General features: G+C 51.7%; 1 protein-coding gene across 1 annotated transcript in view; it reads right to left on the bottom strand.

Annotated features, from left to right (window-relative positions):
- The window catches only part of SHB (SH2 domain containing adaptor protein B), a 136218-nt gene that overhangs the window by 8642 nt on the left and 104082 nt on the right, over positions 1-23494 (bottom strand). The window contains exons 4-5 of the mRNA XM_060609273.3: positions 22631-22802; positions 17308-17427 (exon numbers count right to left, since the gene is read on the bottom strand). Of these exons, the coding sequence (XP_060465256.1) occupies positions 17308-17427; positions 22631-22802 (292 nt within the window). The remainder of the gene's footprint in view (positions 1-17307; positions 17428-22630; positions 22803-23494) is intronic.

A 23494-nucleotide genomic window follows, 5' to 3' on the forward strand; every position in this document is an offset into this window, starting at 1 on the left:
GTCCCTCCAGCACTAAAGTTCTCAAGCCAATGAGGGACGTCCGAGGAGGGTAGAGGTCACCCCAGCACCAACCAGGAGCACTAAGGCAGGGCAGGATGGCTGGCCTCAGTGCAGGAAGAAAGACAAGTAGAGCAGTGGGCACAGCAGACGCCCAGGCTTAGGGACAGCACGATGATAAGAGCAGTCCTAACACTTGTGCCAACAGATGGACAGAATGCATTCAGCTCAGAGTGGTCTCCATGTACTGGGACAAGCCTTTCCCAGCCCATACGCTCCTTGGAGCAGGGGTTCTCCGTGGGAGTGAGTTCATCCCTTCTGGGGGGTATTCAGCAGTGCCTGGGAACTCAGGTGCTGCTGGCATCTGGGTAGAAGCCAAGGGTGCTGACAAACCTACAATGCATAGGACAGCCTCCACAACAAAGAACAATCTAGTCTCAACTTCCGGTGGCACTGAGGTTAAAGCCACACACCCACATTCTCCAGTGCCTAAAAGTCTGCGTCTGTGAAATGGGAATAACAAGAGTCCACCCTCACAGTAGTTATCAGGGTAAGTGAGAACTTAGCTGTGAATGAATGCAGTGTGAACGCTTGATAAAGGTCAGGTCATCCCGCTCCACATTTAAGGGCTTGACACACAAAGAGTTTGCCAAACTGCTTGGCTGCAAAGGGCTCCAGGCTGTTTTCAAGGACCAACCTCCTACCCTCCTCACAAACAGCAGATGGGGGTGGGGGGCAGGCCAGACCTGAAGGAAGCTCCAGACCAGGGACCCAGCAGAGGGTGGGCAAAAGCAGCTGTGGCGGTAAGCACCAGTGGCTGAGAGGACTTGGAGGCGCACAATGGCTTTTAAAGGCACAGGGGAGCTGGAGACCTGGGATTGACCCAGGAAAGGCCGAGACAAGGGGGGATGCGCCTGGCAAGGAAAGCAGAACCATTCTCAAAGGAACCACCGCCTGTGGAACCGCCACCTGGGTCTGAGTCCTTGCCCTGCTACATTGAGCTGTGGCTTCCTCAGCCTCAGTTTCCTCATCTGTGGAATGGAGCTTTCACACACACCTCTCCCCCCCAACAGAGACTGTCTGAGGTCTGAGCTGGGCAGTGCGTGAGCAAGTCTGGCGGGTGCCGAGGTTTGGGGTTCTGACATGGCTTTGTTTCCATCTGCTCTGCAGGAGCCCACATACAAGTTGCTGCCCATCTGGTCTGTCTTGCTGGCTCCATGTGGTCTGGGCTGAGCAGTGAATGTGTCTTCCTGTCTTCCGGTCTGTCATTCATGGCCATGCTGGCAGCCTAGAAGCCATGGATGGCCAGGCAGACTCCTGGCTGTAGGACCATCTCCTCTAGCTGGGCAGCCCCCGTGGCTGGTGGTGAGGCCTAGGTTCTGGCCCTAGCTCTGCCACTGGGTGACAATGGGAAGCGTGTTTACTTCCCTGGCATCAATTTCCCCAAACATCAAGCGGTATTTCATGACCCTCTCAAAAGTACATTGTCACACACAGGGCTCCACTTGAAAACAGAATAGGAAAGATGAGGAAAGAAATTTCTCTGCTTAAAAACTACTGGTCATACATGATTGCACTGTATTTATTAAGTACTACTGTGCATATTGCTCTGTATTCACCATTTCTTTTTTAAAAAATTAAAAAAAAATTTTTTTAATGTTTATTTTTGAGAGAGAGAGACAGAGCATGAGGAGAGGAAGGGCAGATAGAGAGAGACAGAATCCGAAGCAGGCTCCAGGCTCTGAGCTGTCAGCACAGAGCCCAATGCGGGGCTTGAACTCACCAACTGTGAGATCATGACCTGAGCTGAAATTGGATGCCTGACCAACTGAGGTGCCCAGGTGCTCTTAAAAAAAATTGTATTTTAATGTTTGTTTATTTTTGAGAGAGAGGCAGAGTATGAACAGGGGAGGGGCAGAGAGAGAGAAGGAGACACAGAATCTGAAGCAGGCTCCAGGCTCCCAGCTGTCAGCACAGAGCCCAATGCTAGGTTCGAACCCACAAACCACAAGATCATGACTTGAGCCGAAGTCAGATACTTAAACGACTGAGCCATCCAGGCGCCCCTCTTTATTATTATTTTTTTAAGTTTATTTATTTATTTTGAGAGAGACAGAAAGAGCACGAGTGGAGGAAGGGCAGAGAGAGAGGGAGAATCCCAAGCAGGCTCCAAGCAGTGTGCAGAGCCCAATGCAGGGTTCAAACCCACAAAACCGTGAGATCATGACCTGAGCCGAAACCAAGAGTCAGACACTTAACCGACTGAGCCACCCAGGCACCCATGTATTCTGAGGCAGGTAAAGTACCAAGCAGGGGCTTTTGAGACTATTTGGTTCCCTGCTTATTTTACAGATGACATTGAGACCCAGAGAGTGGTGGAGGTCTGCTCTAATTTCCCAGCGAATCAGGGGCCAGAATGCCACGCCCCCATGCTATCAGTTGTAGGGGAGTCTTGGCCACTACCAATAGTCTTTATAACGTCTTGTCAGCAGAGATGGGGTATGACAAAGTGGAGAGGGAGAGTGGGGTGGGGGTGCAGACAGGGGGGAAGCAGCAATCTCCCACACCCCGAATCTCATCCTTAAATCACAGGGCTTGCCCCCAGTATCCTCCCACCCAACTCCTGTCCTGGTGGGGGCTTCCTCTGCTAACTGAAAGAGGGAGTCCATTAGCATGGCAAGGAAGGGACTTGCTCACAAAGCACCTGATCCAGCTTACAGTTTTGCTTCAAAAAAGAAAAAAAAAAGTAAAGAGAGAAAAGAAAATGCACAGGGGTCTTTAAAGACTTCAAATTAAAACAGATCTGGGGCACCTGGGTGGCTCAGGCAGTTAAGTATCTGACTTCAACTCAGGTCACGATCTCAAGGTCCGTGAGTTCGAGCCCCACATCAGGCACTATGCCGACAGCTCAGAGCCTACAGCCTGCTTCAGATTGTGTCTCCCTCTCTCTCTGCCCCTCCCCCACTTGCACTCTCTATCAAAAATAAAATAAAAACCTAAAAAATTAAAAAACAAAACAAAACAGATCTATCTGCTCAGTGACCTTGTATCTAACCCAAGGGTAGTTTTCTCCTCTCTGGAATTTCAAACACTGCTGACTGTAAGCCACCCAAACACCCTGGCTAAGGACCTTTGCAAATCATGTGAATGACAGTGGTTCTCAGTGGAAGAACTCCCAACAGTCCTTGGAATTTGGGCTTCAATTTCTTCATGTGTGAAATGGGAGTAGTTTTCAATGCTCCCGGAAGTCCACTGAAAGCAAGTGAAAAGATCTCTGAATTGGACATCAGGAACCTGATCCCAGCCCTGGCTCCTGCCCTCTCAGCCCTCAATTTCCCTATCAATACAATGAAGGGACAGGACTAGATGACCCCTGAGGTCCTGCAAACCTGTAAACGTTTTAAAAAAAAAAAATTTTTTTTTAATGTTTATTTATTTTTGAGACAGAGACAGAGCGTGAGAGAGGGAGGGGCAGAGAGAGAGGGAGACACAGAATCTGAAACAGGCTGCAGGCTCTGAGCTGTCAGCATAGAACCTGATGTGGGACTCAAACCCATGAACCACAAGATCATGACCTGAGCTGAAGTTGGATGCTCAACTGACTGAGCCACCCAGGCTCCCCAAACCTGTAAACCTTTGAAACTTGGCACACAGGAGATGCTCACATCACATGACAAGGAAGGAATGACAACTTGGCTATTAAACAAAAGGACTCAATCTGCATTACAGAAGTTCCAGCATCCCAGGGCTGGGAGAAGAGTGGATGTTTCTCAAAAATAGTTTCTTCCAATGTGCCTCAGAATGCCCACATCAGAGTCCCTCAAGACTTGTCAAACCTGGGGCTCCCTGGGTCTCTTTGGAACCAGATCTGCTTTTAAGATGCTCTCCAAGAGATTCTGATGCACATGCAGGTCTAAGCACCCCCATTCTAGTGCGGTCCCACGATGGAAATGCCTTTGCAATATTCATAATACTTGGTGTCCAGCTTTTGTTGCCTACCCCCAGCATTGGGGAGTTTACTCCCCAGCCAGGAAATCCCTTCCAAGCTCTGATGGCTCTGACCACAGGAAAGTCCATCTTGAATTTAGTGCATTTTACTGATAGTAGCCTCAGCTCAGAGCTCTGGTTCCTGCGGGTCACAGCCCATTCCTTCTGCCCTGGGAAGGCCTCTTAGATACCAGAAGACAGAAGCAGGAGCAGACCTTAGGCTGCTCTCTCTCCAGATGTCCTCACAGGGCAGAATTTCCTGTCCTTTCCCATTCTGGTCACACTTGCTGTTCACTATTCCCCTTGCATTTGGGGTCGTGCAACTGGGCATCGTCCCTAGTGGGTCTGTCCGGCTTTGCCCTCAGCCCTGCTGTCTGGAAATGACCCCACCATCAATGTGCACACCCCAAGTCCTTGCTAAACTCCTTTCTCATGTCTACTGACCTTCTGAGGCCACCTCATCCCGAGTTCCAAAGGACAGGATCTTCTTGACATGCCAGTGTCATTGGGTGCAGATAACATTCACCTCTTGACCCAAACCAAAAGGGGTACCAGGTCCAAGAACATTAAAGAGCAAAAGCCCACTGGCTTAGGCCACACTTGGAAGGTATGCAAATGCAATTTTGAAAGGTCAATCAGTCCTCAGTAATTTGGGCTCTGGAGGGTGAGTCCTCTTGTGTTGGGCATTCATTCTGGCAGCTTCTTGACAACCTCTGTCCACAGGGTGGAGAATTTCCTCAAAATTAAATCTCTGGCTCTTTGCTCCCTAATGAAATTGATTTCTGCCTTGATACACAACAAAGCTTTCATTTTATTATTTGGCTAGGATTTGACCACATTAATTATAGTTTTTTTCAGCATGGCTGCAAGTAATTGAGTTTCAAAAAGTTAACTTACTATCGGAACTGATTGCTTTTTAAAAGCACAACTCCTGCAAAAAAGTAAAACAGCCCTAGATTCTTCATAGAATACATTTTTGGTTAAGATGAGAATAACTCAAGACAGAAAAGGTATTTTTATGGCCTGAAAATATGAACTCCAAGTGGGATTATGCTAACGTTTGGAGATTGTGGATTTGAAACCTGGGCTTGCCCAGATCACTCGATCTTATACATTTGCCTCCCCAGTGGTTTTATCCTCACTTGTACAACGCCCCATATTTTTAATCATTGTTATTGGTATAATTCTACCCACCTCACAGGACACTCTGCAGAGGCCTGTTCCAATCAACGTCTCTCAGGTACCTGAGACCACAAAGAGCCCTGCTGGGCACTGTGTAAATGCATTTCTCCCTGGGAGGCTCTGTCCAGTCTGGGCGGGGTATACACTTTGAGTGTCAAGTAGAAATGATGGGCACGTGGTCTGCTCTTTGGCAAAGCAGGAGGTCAGAAGAATGAAGAGCTGGGAATGCGGAGAGCTGTCATGGCCACAGGTAAGGCCCAAGTCTTGCTGAACCCCTTTCCTTGCGGGAGAAATGGGGATGTTATGAAGAGCTGGAGAGGGCTGACTAGGACTTCAGAGTTTTTAAGGCATGTCTGTGTCCATAATATTATTGGTCACCTGGGCCAAGGGGGGAGGTTCTGTGGTAGGGACAACTGAAAAAACTAGTTGGGACTAGAGGAAGAATGGGTCCTGCAGAGACCTCTCCTCCAATCCCAAACCTAACTCTCCTTCTACCTTGCTATTCTCGATAAACTGTCATCTTCCTCAGCCCTGCTCAAATGCCAGCTCCTCCAGGAAGCCTTCACTTAACTTTCTCCCTCCCTCGCTTATTTTCTGCCATACCTCCCTATATCACAGCACTCACCTACCTGCTTGTCCCCTTGCCAGGACTACTAGCTTAGAGTCTGATATGTCTTTGTCTCCCTGCCCAGTTAGAGGCCTGGTGCACAGTAGGAACACAGCAGTGATAGCCACACTGTTGACTTGTTTGTCGGCCCTGCCTTGAAGGTCTGCTGAGAATGTGGCAGGCTGGTTCCCAGGCTGGCTAGGACCATGAGCAGCATGTGGATGTTCAAAGGGAAAATAGCAAAAAAAAAAAAAAAAAAAAAAAAAGTTCTAATTAAAGCATTTCTAATAAGCCAGCTTTGCCAAGGCAATTGTTTCTGATATTCCTCTCGGGTGAAGTAATCTTAAAAAAAAAAAAAGAAAAAAAAAGGCATTAAAAATGGCAGAAATCACCCCTGGCTGGAAAGAAGACAGTGGTTGCTCACTAGGGGACCTGCCCAGGAAAAAGCAGGTGTGAGGTACCAAGAACCAGGAGCAGGGGCGCCTCACCCAGCAAAGTGGAAGGGTGTGCATGTGTGCGAGTGTGACACCACACATGCACACACACACTCATACGTGGCAAAACATTATTTTTATAGTTATAGCATTTGAACTGTGGGAGCAAAGATGAGAGCTATAAAATCTGACATCTGATTTTATAAATCTGCCTCAAATACCAAGAGGGTTTATGCGGAAAATGGGAGAAGAAAATATAGTGCTGTGGGGCTCAGAAGGGTAATAACATTGGGGCTCTGTCACCAACTTGCCCAGGACCTTGGGAAGGTCTTTTCCCCTTCCTGTGCCTGCTTCTCCCATCCCAAAGCCAGGGTCTTGACTGGGACGATTCAAGACCCTATTCCTGATTTTAAGGGCCTGAAGGTCTGGGGAACAGCAATCCTGCATCTTAGGGTTTTAGCGTATGAAGCTGTTTGCTTCAAGCCCTGCCAAATGCTTCTGGGGGGCTCAACATATTTCCTCTGGGGACCTTTGCGTTATTTGCCTAGCTAGAAGCAGAGGAAGACCATGATACTTTCCTGGGGCAAGCAAATAATGCCACCCGCACTAGCACAGCCTCTCAAAGTTTACAAAGGGCTTTCCTTCCTTTCACTGTGTTCCTGAGCCTCCGGGCTAAGAGGCTCAGAGACCTGACAAAGCTACCTGCTGGGTGATCCTCACACAGGTGGAAGCATTGGGAGTCAGGCCCTGGTCCTCTGCCCGAGGGCTGCATCCTTCTCCATGTTCCTGCCCCTTCCCTGATGGCAGATCCAAAGTCTGTATCTGTCACCATGACCGTCCCTGCAGCACCCATATGCCCTCCCCAAGTCCCCAACCAAGCCATTCCCAGATGGCTTTTGCAAAAATATTATTAAATAAGTCCTATTAACAAGATGTTAGAAATGTGATTGGAAATGTTTTTCTCATTTGGAGAGACCACCCAGGGCCTCCGAAGAGAAGCTGTTCCGGGGCATGAGAGGTTTCCTGGCGACGCATGGGCAGTTGGAACGCCTCCCCTGGCGGGCGTGCCACACAGGCAGATTTATGTAGGCAGATAGGAGATAATTAAAAACCAGCTGGAAATGTAATCGGGGTGGCTCAGATGCTGGAGGGGACTGGGGAGCTCTCAGGGGAGCAAAACCTAAATGCTTGGCTGGGAGGGGAGACGCAGCAGGTCGGAGAGGGAAACCCCAGCCTGTCAATGGGCACGGTTGGCCCTGCCAGGCCAGTGGGTGCTCTGGAGAATGGGTTGGCAGTGTGAGTGCAGGTGCCTGTCACCTCCGGGTTTGGGGCACCAGTGGAAAGAGGGCAGTTGAGTTAGGGAGAGTGTGTTTTCCTGAGTCTTTACAAAACTGACCATCCCAGGTCCATCTGACCATTCTAGGTCCATTCCAGCTGGTGATGCCATAGCTCACCAGTCATTCAGGAATCTGGATGAGGTCCTGGCTCCTCCACCCTTCTTGCCCTCATCAGTTCCATGTACTCCCTTTTACTCCTGCCTCCCCAGCAGCCAGCCTGCACTCCTGATCCGCCTTCCAGACACATCCACGGTTGGGCGGCTTCTGAAAACCTGTCTCACCAGCTATGGAGGCCACCACTGTCCCTTTTGAGCTGGCCTCAACCTCCCTCTCTGCCACCAGATCCCTGGATGCTCCCAGCTTCTGCTGCTTGAGAGCCGGACCCAGAGAAGAAAAGTGGACTCTATAGTTGGGTCTGTATCCTGACACTGTCACCTCAGAGCCAGAAAAATCCCAATGTTTTCAGGCTCCCACAAGCTGAGGGAAGGAGCTTTAGGGTCTCTGGCCTTCTACATGTCACCTCAGGGAAGATGCCAGGCAATGCCTGGCAAAGGGCTTGTGGCCCAGGTCCTGCTCAGAAAATCTGGCTACACTATCCAGTGGTCCTGGGGCTACACTATCCAGACACCTGCCTGGGCCCTCCCTGGGCTTCTTGGGCCCGGCTGGAGGGGAAGTGTTGGGGGTGTTTTTGCTCAAAGTTTTTGCTTTCCCTCCAGAGGGAAGAAAGAGGGCACTGGGCTGCATTTAAGCCCAGCTCTTCACTCATTTGCAGGACAGAATGAGCCCCAGTTTCTGCATGTGTTAAGATAAAGGTAATCTTTCCTGCCCTTCTCCCCATACACTAACTACCAGGGCAGGAAAACCCAGTATTTGTAAGTATCAGCAACCACGCCAGGTGCCCTGTCACATACCACCTCACTATAGCCATTTCTACAACCCAAACCAAGGCCCCACAGCTCTGAAAATGTCAACTGCAACAGGGAATCCCCCCAAATCATGGTGCCCCTCAAGAAAAGAACGGGCTTCTGACTGGTCTACAACCCCACTGCTAGACAGAGGTGGGGCCAGGATTTGAACCCGGGTCTCCTGGGTCCAAGCCAGAATCACCAAAGCACCATATATGGAATGTAGGAGAGGTGCCTGTTTTAGTGGTGAGGATAGCATCCATGGAAATGTTTTACCACTGGCAGGGCATATTTTCTCAGTAATTCTGAGTGCAGGGAAACATCTATCATTCCTCATGCTAGCTCTTGATGGCTTGTCCCTTCATCCTGTGAGGCATCTGCACATTCTAAAGTTCACTGCTATTTGGCCTCCTGTGAAGAGCGTTTGAGGAGCCTCTTTTGCCTACAGTAGCAGCTAATTGTGGCATTTCCTTTAAACCTTTTAGAAGGAGGAAGCACAGTGCACACTAATTGAGCTAAAAGTTCATTTTTCCTCCACCAGCCCTGAAAGGATGTGAAATCCTCCACATAGTGGGAACAAAGACATGGACCTGCCCCCACTCCAGCCCTGTCCCTCCTGCCCTCTGTCTCAGCCCGACTCAAATGCTGCCAGAAAACAGGGTCTGGCCGGGAAGCCAGGAGGTGGGCAAGCTTCTTGCTGTCTCTGGGCCCCAGTTTCTGCACCTGTACAGGGCATTGGGCCAGGTGATCTAAAAGATCTCCTTCTGTTCCCTAAATCCCAAGATTTCTGCTTAGCGTATTCTATGTCCCAGAGCAGCTGCTCTGGCTTGCCACAAAAATGCTTCACCATGAGAACATGAGAAAAAGCCTGTTGAGGTGCTCATCATCTTCAGCTGGGAGATCACAGAGGCTAAGTGACTTACCCAAGGTCACACAACAGGAAGAGGGCAGCCTGGATTTGACTCCAGCCCTGTGCAATTCGAAGTCAATGCAGGGTTTTGAGTTGCATTTGAGTTGCATAAACTCTAAAATCCCACCCTAATAGAGGGGAGCAGCTGTGGGTATAGACAGAGACTTCTAAGCCAGACCCAGATAATTCACAAGGCTTTGGACCACGCTGAGCTCTTTCCAACCACCTGCAGCTCTCCAAAGTCTATAACAAAGACTGTGAACTACCACTCATTTACTGAACGGGCACTTACTGTATGCTGGGCACATGCTAAACACCTCACACAACGTCTCTTCATTAATAGAGCTGTAAAACCCATTTTATAGATGAGGAAACTGAGGCTCACAGATGTTAAGACCATCTTCTGCCCAAGACCACCCTGCTATTAAGAGGCAGAGCTGGGTTTAAAGGTCCGTGGCTTAGCTGCACAGAGCTGCCTCCTTTGGGGGCGGAGAAGATGTTCACGATGCAATATATTGGTAACTGTGGGCGGGAAAGTAGGAAGCTTCTACTCCTGTGCTGCTCTTTCCCCAGCATGGGCAGCTCCTTACCCTGCCCACTCACAGCTGCCTCAGTCCTCCTCGGACCATATCAGAGCCCCTCCTCCTTCTAAGCCTCAAGGTCCCCAGTAGCCCCTGCTGTCACGGTCTGCCCCCCCCTCAACTCCCTTCCGTGTGCCCTTCCTGCAGCCCTCACACCCACTTGGCAGCTCAGAGAGGCGTGGAGTCAGAGGGTCCCTCACATCAGAGACAGACAGTCCTCTGGGTGCACAATCCTGCCTTTCTTTAGGCCTTGCCCTCAGGAGCAGGGCTGGGAAAAGGGCCACTGATGAAGGAAGTCCAGGCATTCTGGGGCTGGAGGTGACACAGTGCGGAGAGCTTAACAGCAACTGGGGAGGCCCTGACCATCCTGGGGCTCACCCTCGGGAGCAGGCAGCCACACTGAAGTATCTGGAGCCTCAAATGTTGACCAACAAGGGGTGTTTTGATGGTAGAGGGAAGTGAAGTCTGTGCTCCCTACCGAAGGCCAAAGAGTGAGCAGCCTTTCTGCACTCCCCATCCCTCCTCACCCTGCAAACCTTTATTATTTCTTGCTCCTAGCTGTCAGCAGCAACAAACGAAGATTAATCACTAGCCTGCCTGCCCAGACCCAGACATGCCTACTGTTTGAAAACTCTCTCCTTTACTATATAAATCAATGAAGGGAGAGAAGAAAGAAAAACAACTCTAACAGCAATGTGCCCCCAGCTCCCCTGGAATGCAACCCATCTGCTCCTCCTGGCCCTGCTACACCCACCATCCCACACTGGAGCCCCAGGAAGCGTTTGTTGGTGAAGACTGGGCTGCCCAGCCATCAGCACAAACGTGCAGCTCCAAGCAGGAACCAGGCGGGTGTCCTTAAGCAATCAGAGCAAGAGGCATGTTCTTGATAAATTGTCCCACCTCCTCCTTGGAGAAGGAGATGGGGCTGAGTCTTCCCACCATCCTTGGAACCTAGGGGAAAGGTATTTCACCCTAACTGTGGAGCCCTTAACCTGGAAGCAAATGCATAGGGTGAACCTGCAGAGCCACATTACTTCCTGCAACAGCTTTATAAGAGTGGCCCACGCGGTTTTCTGAGCAATGATCAGGCAAGTAAAAGTCACTTGCCTAGCATCACACAGCAAGTAAAAGATGGAGACAGGATTCAAACTCTTTGAATCTCCAAAGTCTTCAATATCTTTGACTGCAGAGCCCATGTTGTCCCTCTACATCTTGGAAAGGGCTGCCCTGGATCTCTCCTTGGGATGCCTGCCTCTTAGCCCCTTGGACTGTGCTAGCTCGAGTGGCATGTTTGTGGGTATGTGGGGGGAAAGGAGGGCTTGGGAGGACCAAGGGAGGCAGAAGCGGGGGTCCTTCCTGGACAATACTCATGGTGCATCCCGGTTCACTAATGGTTCTAGAATAAAGCTGAGGACATGACTGCACCTTGCTCAAAACCTTCAGGGATGCCCCCTACCTTAGAGAATAGAGCCCAAATTCCTCAGCTTGGCGACTAGGGCTGTACCTCTCCCCAGCTCCCACTGAAGTGTTATTTGTCATTCTGACACAAGTCTGCACTTACCTGCCTTTGCATGGGCTGCCCTCTCTGCCCTGTCTATAGGATGACCTGATCATCCTACAAATACCCTGTTCTTTGGGTGCCTTCCCTCTTTCACAGTGCTGAGCACTTTCTGCCTTGGGTGGCCCTCAAGCAGTCCTGTGAGTGTATGAGTCAACAGGTGTAAATATCCTCTCCCCTCTGGCTATGAACTCCTGGAGGGCTGGAGTCCAGTACATAACTGATGCTCAGTGAGGCAGAGCTTATGGGGGCTGAGGAAGGGTCCTGAATGATCAAGACTGAGTTGCATCCTGATGCAAATAGGCCAGACCCCAGAAGTGTCTCCTGAGGTCAGAATCTGGGCCACTTTTACTAGGGTGCCGTGCAGTTTGCTTCTAGGGATTCGAAAGCTGATGATCTACTTATGCGGGTTCCTTGGGGCCATGTCCCTCACTGGGGTTGGGACTCTCACTGCCTAAAGAAAGCCAGGGCGGGGACCTTGTCAAAGGAGTAGCGATATCCCTGCGAGGCCTTGAAATGCCACTCTGCCTGCTCCCAGGGATGGGCCCAGTGCAGGCAGAGCCTGCCCAGCACATGCGGAGGGGAGCCCCGGTACTCACCCTGCCTCCCTGCCCCCACCAGCTGCAAGCCCTCCAGTCTCTGAAGTCCTATTTTCCCTCATCTTGTCCAGATTCCTTTGCAAAAACTCATGAAACTGGAACTTGCAAAAAGTCATTCATAGTCCAAAGTGCCTGAAGAACCTTTTTAATGAGATTTTTCAACTTTTCATCCCTTTCCCCCACTGCTTGCTTTTCCAGACAGGAAGTTGTTAGAGTGTGGTGTTTTCTTGCCAATATCTAAAGGTTCAACCCCTTGCTTCCCTGAGGATGGAGTGAGTGTTCTGAAAGGCCAATGTGTCTGCTAGTAGCTGAGAAGAAGCCTAAGGGCCCGCCGCCCCCAAGTCAGGTTGGAGACTGGGAAGAGGGAGAGTTCCACTGGGAGAAGGGGATAAGGGCAGTGTTCCAAAGCAGCTGGGCAAGGTCTCGGTAAGGCTGCTCCACAGGTGGGGGGTATCTGCCAGGGAGGGGATCTACCGGCAGTGAGGTGAGGAGCGCAGGCGTCATTTTGGATCACCATGAGTGCAGGGAGCATTTAGTGGGGCAGATGGGTGGCAGCTTGGGCCAGTCCCCACAGTGGAGAGCAGTCGCCGTCTCTATTGTCAGTGTGGTCAGCTGCCACCTAGGTAGCCTTGAGGTCAATCACGATTCCCCTCTGGGTCTGGGTCTCCCCACCCATGAAGGAAAGGCAGGACCAGATAGGCCTCTAAGGTCATTCCAGGTGATCTCTGACCTGGTATAAGAAGTGCTTGAGAGGGGTGGGAAGAGACTGGGCTGGGAGTCCGTGGCCTCCATTCCAGTTTTGGAAGTTCATTCAGCTGCCTTTACCCTAAAATGAAAAAGATGGTGCTCTCTGCCCTCGCCACCTGGTAGGGCTGTCCTAGGGCAAAAGCTCAGGCCTTCTAAGATGTAAGGTCGTGCAGATACGCAGGGAGACAGGGTCAAGAAGTGGGGTTAAAGCATAAAGGCAGGTCCTTGAGAGTGGCCCTACACTTTAGTGGCTCCATCACTAAATATTAAGTCTCAACTGCTTTGTGAGGCAGGCACAAGGCCTGCCAACAGCTCTTCTGCATCTCTAGGGCTTTGCCTGGGCTGTCCCTGCCACCTGAGATCCCCCCCAGCTGTCCCTGCTTGGGGACCACTTACCCTCTCTTTAAGGCTCAAGTGCACCTGCAACTTCTCCTAACCCTCCATGTCAGGGACTGCCCACTCCTGTGCCAACTCCAGGTCCCCAAGGACCTTCATGCAAACCTGGCTGTAGCAAGGCCCAGGATGGATGGGCTAGGCTGTGAGCTCCTGTGGCCTAAGCTGAGCTGTTCTCATTTCAGCTCTCTATGCTGCCCTGCCCAGTGCCTGGTACAGTGGGTTCTGGTAAATATCTGCTGAGAGAAGGATGGAAGAGGTGGAGGGCTGTCATCTGAGGCTGGATTCCCCCAAATCTTTCCTCCACCCTAGAACATCCTCACAAAGGATCCACACATAAAAACACAGCTGGAATCCCAATGTCAATTTACACCATGCTCCTGACAACACCATGCACGGGGAAGGCTGATCGTACCCTGCCCCTACCAGGCAGGCCTTGGGGATCTGAGAGACTTCACACATCATGTGGTGGCTGGCAAAGCTGGCACTTGTCCCAAGCAGCCGTGACATTCAGTACCAGCGTCGTTCCATTTGTGGTTAAGGTGATTAATGCCAGGTATCACCCCCTGGCTGGCTCCCGAGCTGGTTATCGTGAACTAGGGCCACGCTGGAAAGCAAGCTCACCTCCCCTTAGCAGGCTGCCCTGCCCAGTCACAGGATGGCCCAGCTCGCCTCCTCAATTTTGGGCTTCTTCAAGGGAAATCTGGCCGTGTGAGACTGCTCATCTGGCCTTTGGGATCTTATGGCTCTAGACAAGCATGCAAAACTAAACTTCTAGCACCCGTGGGCAGAGACTAGTCACCCAAACTCAGGCCTGATGGCAGAGTGTTCTTATCGGGGGTTCTGCCACAGGCTGTTGGGCCCAGCTCTCAGTCTCTTCCACTTCCTCCCTGGCTTGAGAGGTGCAGGGGATCTGACCAGAGTGCTCCAAAGACAAAGGAAGGCTGAGCCCATGGACACGGGAAATCTAGGGAGTCAGAGACCCTTTGATGTCAGAGGTGTCCTTAGCAACCATCAAAGTCCCAATGTAAAGATGTGGATGCTGAGCCCCAGAAGGAAGGAATTTGCCCAAGGTCACACAGTGAGCAGTGAGTGGTAGGTCAGGACTCCTGTCCAGAACTCTGGACAATAAGTTCTCTCTGCTGCCCTTAAAAACAGCTTTCAATGAGGGGCGCCTGGGTGGCTCAGTCGGTTGAGCGTCCGACTTCAGCTCAGGTCATGATCTCACAGCTTGTGAGTTCGAGCCCCGCGTCGGGCTCTGTGCTGACAGCCCAGAGCCTGGAGCCTGCTTCTGCTTCTGTGTCTCCCTCTCTCTCTGCCCCTAACCCACTCACATTCTGTCTCTGTCTCTCTGTCTCTCTCAAAAATAAATAAAAACATTTAAAAAAAAAAAAAAAAAAACAGCTTTCAATGAAACCATGAGGCCAACCTGGGAAAGCAGGGGCAGGGTGGGAATAATACAAGATAATGTTTACACTGTACTGGTTGGGTTAGAGATGTTTTCCCTCTGTACGAAGAGCATTGCCATCCCCTGTGCACAGAGAAAGCTCAAAAAAGTGACACGGCTGCCCAGGCCATAAGGCCGTGGAGTGGGGAAGCCTATCCCCTGCCTTCTCCACTGCATGCAGCCCTGCACACAGGACTATAAGCCTGTACTGTGAAAACAGAACCAACGTGCTGTCCATCCCTCTGGAGTAGTACTACTGTTTAGGGAACGGTGCACACCCAGGATGAAACGGAATTGCACACTTGGGGCTGTGATAGAAATATTCTTCTAGAGACCCATCCAGGAGGTGGATTTTAGGCCTGTTTGCATAACAGGGCACATTTCACAGGAGACTGAGAAATGGACCCTGAAGGTATTGTTGGTATGATTACTTCTGCAACTGGCTTGAGATTCCTTATATGGCTCCATGTTGGTGCCTCAACTGGACACTGCTGGGTACTGGGGAGGCTACTGTTCCCATGCAGGCAGAGCTGTGCCGGGGTGCCCATGGGGCCCGGTCCGCCTAGTGCAGAGGCTCAGCCCTTGCCCAGCTCATGGAGGGTCATGGAAGGTCAGCCGGGACTGGTATGGGGTGCTCCACCCCCCCTTCCTTGCTGCACTCAATCAGAGGTTTTGGGAACAGTCTTCTAGCCAGGTCCTAGATTCCAGGAGAAGAGATTCACAGAGGAACGCAGATCGGCAGCGTACTGAGTGCTGCACTGAGGAAGCCCAGGGGGTGGGTGGGCTGCCTCAGTCATTGTGGAAGGACAGTGACGTGGGAATCCCATCTCTGCTGTCACCTGCCTCCTTCACCTCTCGAAACCCAGAACAGCACAGTTCACCTTGAGGCAGGGGTGGGGGTGGGGTTGGAGACCTGGAAGAATCACTTCAGAGCACCTGGGTTGCTCAGTTACCTTGGACAGTGAGGGAGGGAGCGGGGCTGCATGCAGCAGCGGGCAGATGAGGACCCCCTGGTCCCTGTCAGCATGGCTGGTGATGTGCATCTGCTCCCCTGCCGCCCGCTCCTCAATCCATTGAGGGATCTCCGACTGTGCTCATTGCCAGTCCAGCCTCCCAGCCCTGCTGCAGTTTAGTACTGAGATCTTCTCGGCTGAGAAAACCAAACAGATCCTTTATGCCAACAGGTCTGATGGTGGACAGTGAAGTATGAAGGTGCTGTATGTCCTGAGTGCCTTCTTTGCTGTTAGAAATCCTCTCCATGTTCTCCCTGACAAGGGTCATCCAGCCCCACTTGCACACCCCCAGTGATGAGACACTCACTACCTATCGAGGCAGTTTTGGATGGATCTAATTCTTGATCAGTTCTGACTGTTAGAAAACTTTTCCTCTCACTGAGCTGGAATCTGCCTGCCCATAAGTCCCATCTGGGGACCCCTGACCACATCTGCTCCTTCTGTCCTGATAATCCTTGAGAGATTTGTGGTTCCCACCATGTGCCCACACGTCCTTTCTTCCCCAGGCAGATATCCAGTGCCTCTGCTTGCTGACCATGCTCTGCAACTTGTCATGGTCCCTCTCAGGGCAGAGCCCAGCAGACAGGGTGGGCTCAGTCCTGAGCACAGAGTGTAGGCCAATCTCTCATTCCTTGGCTGCACTGTTGCCAATGTCTACACAGCTGATAGTCACATCACAGCAGGCCCTCTCTCTGTCACAGGCTCTAAGAACGGAGAGCAGTGCAGAGAGGAAGCCAGGCAGAAGGCTTCAATGTTCCCGGGGGTCTGTGCTGGCTAAAGGGCCTGGGTTTCTTAAACCCCAATTCTGCCACTAGCTCTCTATATTTCCTTGGGAAATCCCTCCTCTCTCTAGGCCTCAGTTTTCCTATCTGTAAAATGGGGTTTAGATAATCTGTTGGGTCCCCTTTAGCAATAGCACTGAATGATGAAGCACTCAAGCAAAAAACCCTTTTCTCGTTTTGAGGCTGCCTATCTCAACAGTGATGCTTCATGGGTCAGAAAGGCCCAACAGTTTACAAAGCAGCCACAGAGAACGCCAGCAGGATTCTCCCTGGCTCTTCCCAGCACTCCTCACAACCTTTGTGACACACATAAAAATCAGACCCACCCAAACAGCAACCTGGAACATAGGGAAAGGGCTGTTCTCACAGCGGCAGTGCAGTGCTGTGGAGAGTCAAACAGCTGGTCTGGAGTCCTGGCTCTGCCCTTTGGGCCTTCCAAGTCCCTCTCTGAGCCTCAGTTTCCTCATCTGCAAGATGGGGACCATATGTTTCTCATCAAAGGACTCCTGTGAGGTTTGAGGGAGGGATGAGGTATACTCAGAGCTTCATTCAGTTCCTGGTTCACAGCAGATATGAAAGCTTTCCTTGGGTATTTAATATTGAATCCTAGGAAAATGCCCCTCCTCTTCTAGGGCGGAGGAAATTAAGAACTCCTCTGCCTTCCAGGAGAATAGGATCAAATTGAAAAACCAAGGCTTGAAATATCTCACACTGGCACATTTCCTGGGGAACACTGGCGGGTCTTCCTGCCACAGACACAAGGGCCAGGCAGCGCTTCACTTGAGGCTGCCGAGGAGGGCTGAGAGGGGTGAGCGAGGCTGTACTCACTTCAGGGAGAGGGAATAGTCGTGCTTGCTGGTCTGGCTGTTCCGGACAAGGTAGCTACACTCTTTGCAGAGCCGCAGAAGGTTCTCGGCATCTCCTCTGCTGATGGCTCCGTGATACCAGCTGGAGAGGAGAGAGAGGGTCAGAACCCGAAGAGGACAGGACCCTCAGAGCTGACACCCTTGCAAATTCCTCCTTGGGGAGGCTCAGCCCCGTCTGGGGGCAGCTGGCATGTCCCAGCCTCCTCGTTATAAGGCAGGTGTGTGTGTGTGTGTGTGTGTGTGTGTGTGTGTGTGTGCGTGCATTCAGTCATTCAGTCATTCAGTATGGAACTGCCGAGCGTGTACCGCATGCCCGATCCTGGGGAGAGAGCAGTGAACAAGCCTGCAGCCTCCTCCCTCACAGGGCTTGCACTACAATTTGGTGCTATGCAGGAAATGAAGCAGGGTAGTGTGGTTTGGAGCGTGTGGTAGGGATTGCTATTTTAAGCAGGAGCCAGGGAAACCTTCCGGAAAGAGTGACATTTTCAATGTGGACCTGAAGGAGTTGAGGGAGGAAGCCACAAAAGAGGGTAACTGGCAAAGAGTGCTTCTGGCAGAGGGAGGGGTGGCAAAGGCCCGAGGCAGGAGTGCCCCATGTGCTTGGTAAACAGCAAGGAGGCCAGCATGGCTGCAGGGAGCCAAAGGGGAGGGGTGGGCAGTGCAACCCACGAGGCCACCAGGCAGGGCCATTCAGGGGGCCGGTGTGCAATGAGAGGACCCTGGCTTTCTCCATCTGAGTGACACGGAGGCCATCAGAGGGTGCTAACAGGAGGGACGTGTGCTGACTCTCCGTGGCATCTGCGGGACAAGTGGGTGGTGCTTGTCACTCAGGACAGCAGACGGTTGGGTGGGAAAGCCACACCAGTGCTCCTGTCAAGCAAATCTGGCATCGGTCGGGCATGTGGGAAGCCCGGCATCACTGCTTCTGGACACTAGGTGGTGAGCAGCAGAATCAGAAGGTAGGGGTGTAATCGCAGACGACATGACTAAGGCCCCCCCGCTGTAGGACAAAAGACGAACAACTGATTTTCAAGATTGGGAGAGTTGAAGGTGAAATTTCAGAGGAAGAGTGAAGATCACAAGATGGGGGTAGTCAGTGGGTCTACCCAGAATGCATTTCTGCTTACATCACAGTCTCTAAGGGGCAGGGGTGGTGGGAGGGCGGCGAGTTGGGCCAGGAAGAGAACCACAGGTGCTGGATGGCCACAGAGGCACAGACCGCTCTGCCACGCGCCAGCTGGGCAGTCAGGGACAAGCGGCGGAACCTGGCTGCACTTCGGCTCTCAATTGGGTTAGGGTCACTCCACTCCCGCCTTGGGATGTGAGGATTAAATGAGATGATGCACAGAAGGGCATATGCAGAGACTGGGGTGGGGTGAGTTTCAACAAATGGCAGCTCCCAGCATCCATAGAAAGAGACTGAACTTGCAGATGGCCATGGGTAACTCCCCCAACTATCATTATTCAGGCTGCTGCCCACCGTAGGCCACATTTCAAATTCCCAGGTGTAAGCAGGGATGCTGCTGCCTCCTGGTCCCGGCCCAGGGGTGCCCTGCAAACAGTGCCTCTGAGCATTCTGCTACAGGCATTCTGCTTAGGGAAAAGCACGGCACTGCCTTTCAGTGCACACTTTCTGCCATTTACAAAGCAGCGTTCTGAACAGTTAGCTGCAGTGGTGGTGATGACATAATTATAACCTCAAAACCCAACTGCTTCAGGAAAGCAAGGGCGGGAAGAGCAGATACAAGTGTCCCTGCCCAGTGGGCATGTGAGTCACTGACCGCCCAGGAGGTGACCACCCATAGCAGGTCAGCTCTGGGGCTGGATCTCTGCAGGGGAAGGGGCAGGGGAAGTGTAGACTGCCTTCTTTTCTAGATGTACAGAGAAATGAAGAGGAATATAGGCTCCTGTAATTAAAACACTTCCAGAGATATGAGGGCTGAAGCCACACTTTGGAAGGGATTCATGACTGTAGTTTGGGGAAACAGCCAGACAAGGATGGAATGGACTTTAGAACTAAGAGTTAACAGATTTGGCAAGGTCGTTTTCTGGGAAATTTCACCTGTGTAACATACCCCCAGTGAGCTGACAAACATGTTTTAGTAGGAAAACAAGTTCCAGCCATCTGAAGCAGAGCCATCCTCAGGGAAAGGCCTAGAAGAAGTCTCTAGGGAAGTGCCGCCCACCCTCTGCCCCTCCCTGAGCACAGGGGCTGAGCTGGTAGCAGATGGGCCTCCGGGGGCTCGGGATCTTGGTTAAAGGTAATCCCTGGTGGGTAAACAGGATGAGCTGCTGGCTCCTTCCCTGCTGCCCCAGCTACTGCACACTGAGAGAAAGGAAGGGACTCGGGTCGAGATTCAAAGGAGACCCAGGCAGTTTGGGAGAGATGGGCCAAAGGACACACTCAGGGGGACAGGGCCAGCCACTGGCCAGCCTGTCAGCATGAGGTTGTCCACCAGGAAACAGGGTGGGCCTGGGTGGTCCCATGGGGGGCTGAGGGCCAACTGCTGGGCCCAAGCAGGCTCTGCTTGGACTGCAAACAGGATCTAGGCAGGAGGCTGTCTGGGGATGTGTTGGACTTTGTGGGGCTGGCCTGTCATGCCCGAATCCTGGGGATTAAGAAGACTCAACCACTGCCATTCAGCCTATGCATTACCCATTAGCTCATCCAATATTTACTCACCACTGACTACATCCTTGATCTCATGGGGCTGATGCAGGGAAGACAGAGAGTCAACAAATAGATTAAGGACACAATATCAGAAAGTGACAACTGCTATGTAGGAATCCTGAGTTTGTGATAGGCATTGACTGGGGCACGGGAAGGGCCTAAGTTAGAATGAACAGAATGGGGAGGCTCCCAAGGAGATGAAATCTGACCTGAGAATCTGTATCGTGAGAAGGAGCCAATCATGTAAGGAGCCAAAGAAAACATGTTCTCTGCAGAGGAACCAGCAAAGGTCCTAAAGTAGGAATGTGCTTGGGGTGTTCATAAAACAGAAAGACAGCAAGAATGGCCCTGCCCAGCACTGTGAGCATGGGGAGTGGTACAGGATGAGAGTGGAAATGGAGGCAGAGCCCAATTTCCCGAGGCCTTGTGAGCAATGGAAGAAGTCTGATTTCATCTAAGCACAGCAGAGGGCAATGAGTATTAAAAAGAGGATGATACTTGCTCTGGATGGTCTTACAAAAGACCAACCAGGTTACCCTGAAGAGGGGCCAGAGGGGCAGTAGAGTGGCAGATGAGGTAGGGGGCTTCTGTGGTGGTCCACACGGGAGGTGGCTCTGAGACAAAGAGGAACAGATGGATTCAGCCTGTTATTCTGCGTGGAGAACTAGCAGAACCTAGTAATGTATTAGATGCTAGTGTAAGGCAAAAAAAAAGGAATCCAAGAAGACTCCAGATTGGTGGCTTGAATAAGTAGGTAGGTGTGATGCCATTTATGGAGGTGGGGAAGCTGGGGGAGGAGCAAGTGTCCGGAGAAGATCAGGAGCCCAGTTTTAAACATACTAAATTTGAGATAGCCCATTCATCAGCCAAGTAGAGATGCCAAGATGGCAGCTGGATGTAGGAGCTGGGAGTTCCAGGTGGTGTGTGGGATGCTGAGACTACCCAGGGAGAACACGTAGCTGGAAACCCAGCCCAAGACCATCCCGCCCTCAGGTCAAGCTGAGTGAGGTGAGGAGCCAGTTGGGGAGACAGAAGAGGTGGCCAGGGAGGCAGGAGAAAAACCAGGAGCAGAGTGTATCTTCAAAGGAGGGAGTCGTCTACTGTGCTGAGTGAGAGAGAATGGGAGGTGATGGAAGGGAAAGAAACAGCACTGACAGCTCTTTGAGGACTTCATCCATTTCCTGGACAACTGTTTTTTGAGCACCTATTATGTGCCAGGCATCGTTCCAAGGCACTGAGGATGCAGTGGTGACCCAGATCAGTTCCTGCCCTCACAGAGCTTATGTTCCAACAGGGGCAGGAGCTAGAGAGGGATATTGGGTGGAAATGGTTAGGATGCAGGCTGAACAGCACCCAGCTATCTCTGGATCATGTTTTGTTAATTAAAAAGTACACAGTGATCAGAAATAAGCAAAACCTACCACCCAATCTGGGTGGCTGTGACAGACAGTTAGCAAAGACGCCCACTGGGAGTGCTCCCCCATGTGCTCGGTACAGCAGGCATGGGGGGTCACAGAGGCGGCTGCGCACCCCCCCCCCCCAGATGATAGCATATCTATCAGATGATAGCTGAAAAAGGGGCCCATTGCACATGATGTCATTTGGAAAACCCTGCATCTGTTCGCCAAGTGAGCATTTCCTGTGAGGGATGCACTGCCGGCTGTGCTGAGGCCAGAATCCCCCGCTGGAGATTAATATAGTACGTGACACACATGTGGGACAGTCTGATGAGGGATCGGCGAGCTGTCAGCACATCTCCTGTCCTTATGGTGCTTCCTCTGTGCCAGTCTTGTGCGAAGGGTGAGGGATAAGAGTGTGTACGAGGACAGGTGAGTGAGGGGAGAGTGAGGTCAAGGCACAGGGCTGGAGTTTCAATCCTGCCTCTGCACTGTGGGCTGTGACATCCCAAGGCTGTGCACCTCTTGGAGTCCTGATTTCCCAGCTACGTGACGGGGATGATAACCCCATTTATCGCACATTTGCTTGTTAAGAGGATGATACAGCTAAAGGTATTAGCACAAGATGCAGGACCCGATTTATCAAGTACCTGGAGAAGCTCACTTTAGTCCAGGTATATGGAATGGCGAGACACTGAAAAAGCAGTCTGGGGGCAATTCACAGACTGAGCGGCAGGCTAGGGAGATGAGACTATCCTGGAGGTGATAGGGAGCCACTGAAGGTTTCAGAGCAGAGCAGGGGCATGCACACAGTGAGAAGGGAGGTGACCACCATGGTCAAGGGGAGGGGTGACAGTGTTAGGGAAGAATAGGGAGGGAAGGCGGCAGCAGGGATGGGACTGGGTCACGAGGTGGGAAATCTCAGGGGAAAGGGGCTGAGAAAACCCAAATCTAGAGCCTTAAATCCTTGCCCAACAAATGCCAAGCAGATGTAAGGCAAAACTATCAATGTAGCTAGAAAATGAATCCAATTTATAATAATCCAAAGTAAAGGTGGTGATACAGTATGAAGAGAAAAGGTATGGGGCTAAGAATCAGGAGACATGTACCCTAATCTCATCAGCCATTGACTTGATGGTGGCTTTGATCTTCTCTCAGCCTTAGCAGTGATTGTATGAACTGCAGCTGAGGCTGTGCCTTGCTCCCTTAGAACTTACATTTGCTTTTCCAGGGGGACAGCAGGATCCACTCTTTCTCCCAAGATCCCACAAAACTCAGGGCTCCCATGCTTGATGGGCTTGAAGCCCCCTCCAGGAGCTCGAAGCTGGCGCCGCCGGTCCCGGGAAGGTGAGGGGGATGATTGCCGTTTCTCATTGCCGTTAAACTGAGCTGTGGGGGAGAAAGAAAGTGCGTGGTCACCAGAGTGTTACCCAAGAGGTTACTGGGTGGTGCACAGTGGGGTAATAGTCGACTGCTTTTACTGGGGCTTTACGATTCACAGGGGGAAGAACTCCAGGCAATGAACGAACATGGCTCAAGAGACTTAAGTTTCCCACAACAGGTGCTGTCAGAACCAGATGGTGCATTCAAGGGGCTCCAGAGGCCACTGAGCTCAGCTTTATCCCCGAAGGACACCCCCTGCAATCTCCAGCAAGGGGGGCATGGCACTCCCACGAGGGCTCAGTTCCCTGGACAGTTCTGAGGGGGGCAGGTGTTTTCCATTTCTGCCTCCAAGTGGCTCCTCTCCTCCCATACTCCCATCCCCTGCAGGGCACACCAGCCACATCTGCTCCCTTTCTTCTGGGATAAGCCCACAGAGTTCCAATCAAGGGTCATGCTGCACCCTCCATGTCTGCTCCTCTTCATTCAGTGCCCTCTGCATGGACGCCCCACACGCAGAGAGCCCTGTCCCACACCCTGCACCCAGGTGAGGCTGAAGCAGTTCACAGCACGGGGGCAGTCCCCGCCATATGTTTTTCCCGGCTCTGGGCCTGTGGGAGCATCGTTCACCCCCACAGACTTGGGGAGGATGTTTCTCAAGGGCAGGACCCTGGAGATATCCCACAAAGGGAAGAAAACAC

Source organism: Panthera onca, chromosome D4 (genome assembly GCF_046562875.1).
Source record: "Panthera onca isolate mPanOnc1 chromosome D4, mPanOnc1 haplotype 2, whole genome shotgun sequence".
NCBI lineage: Eukaryota > Metazoa > Chordata > Mammalia > Carnivora > Felidae > Panthera > Panthera onca.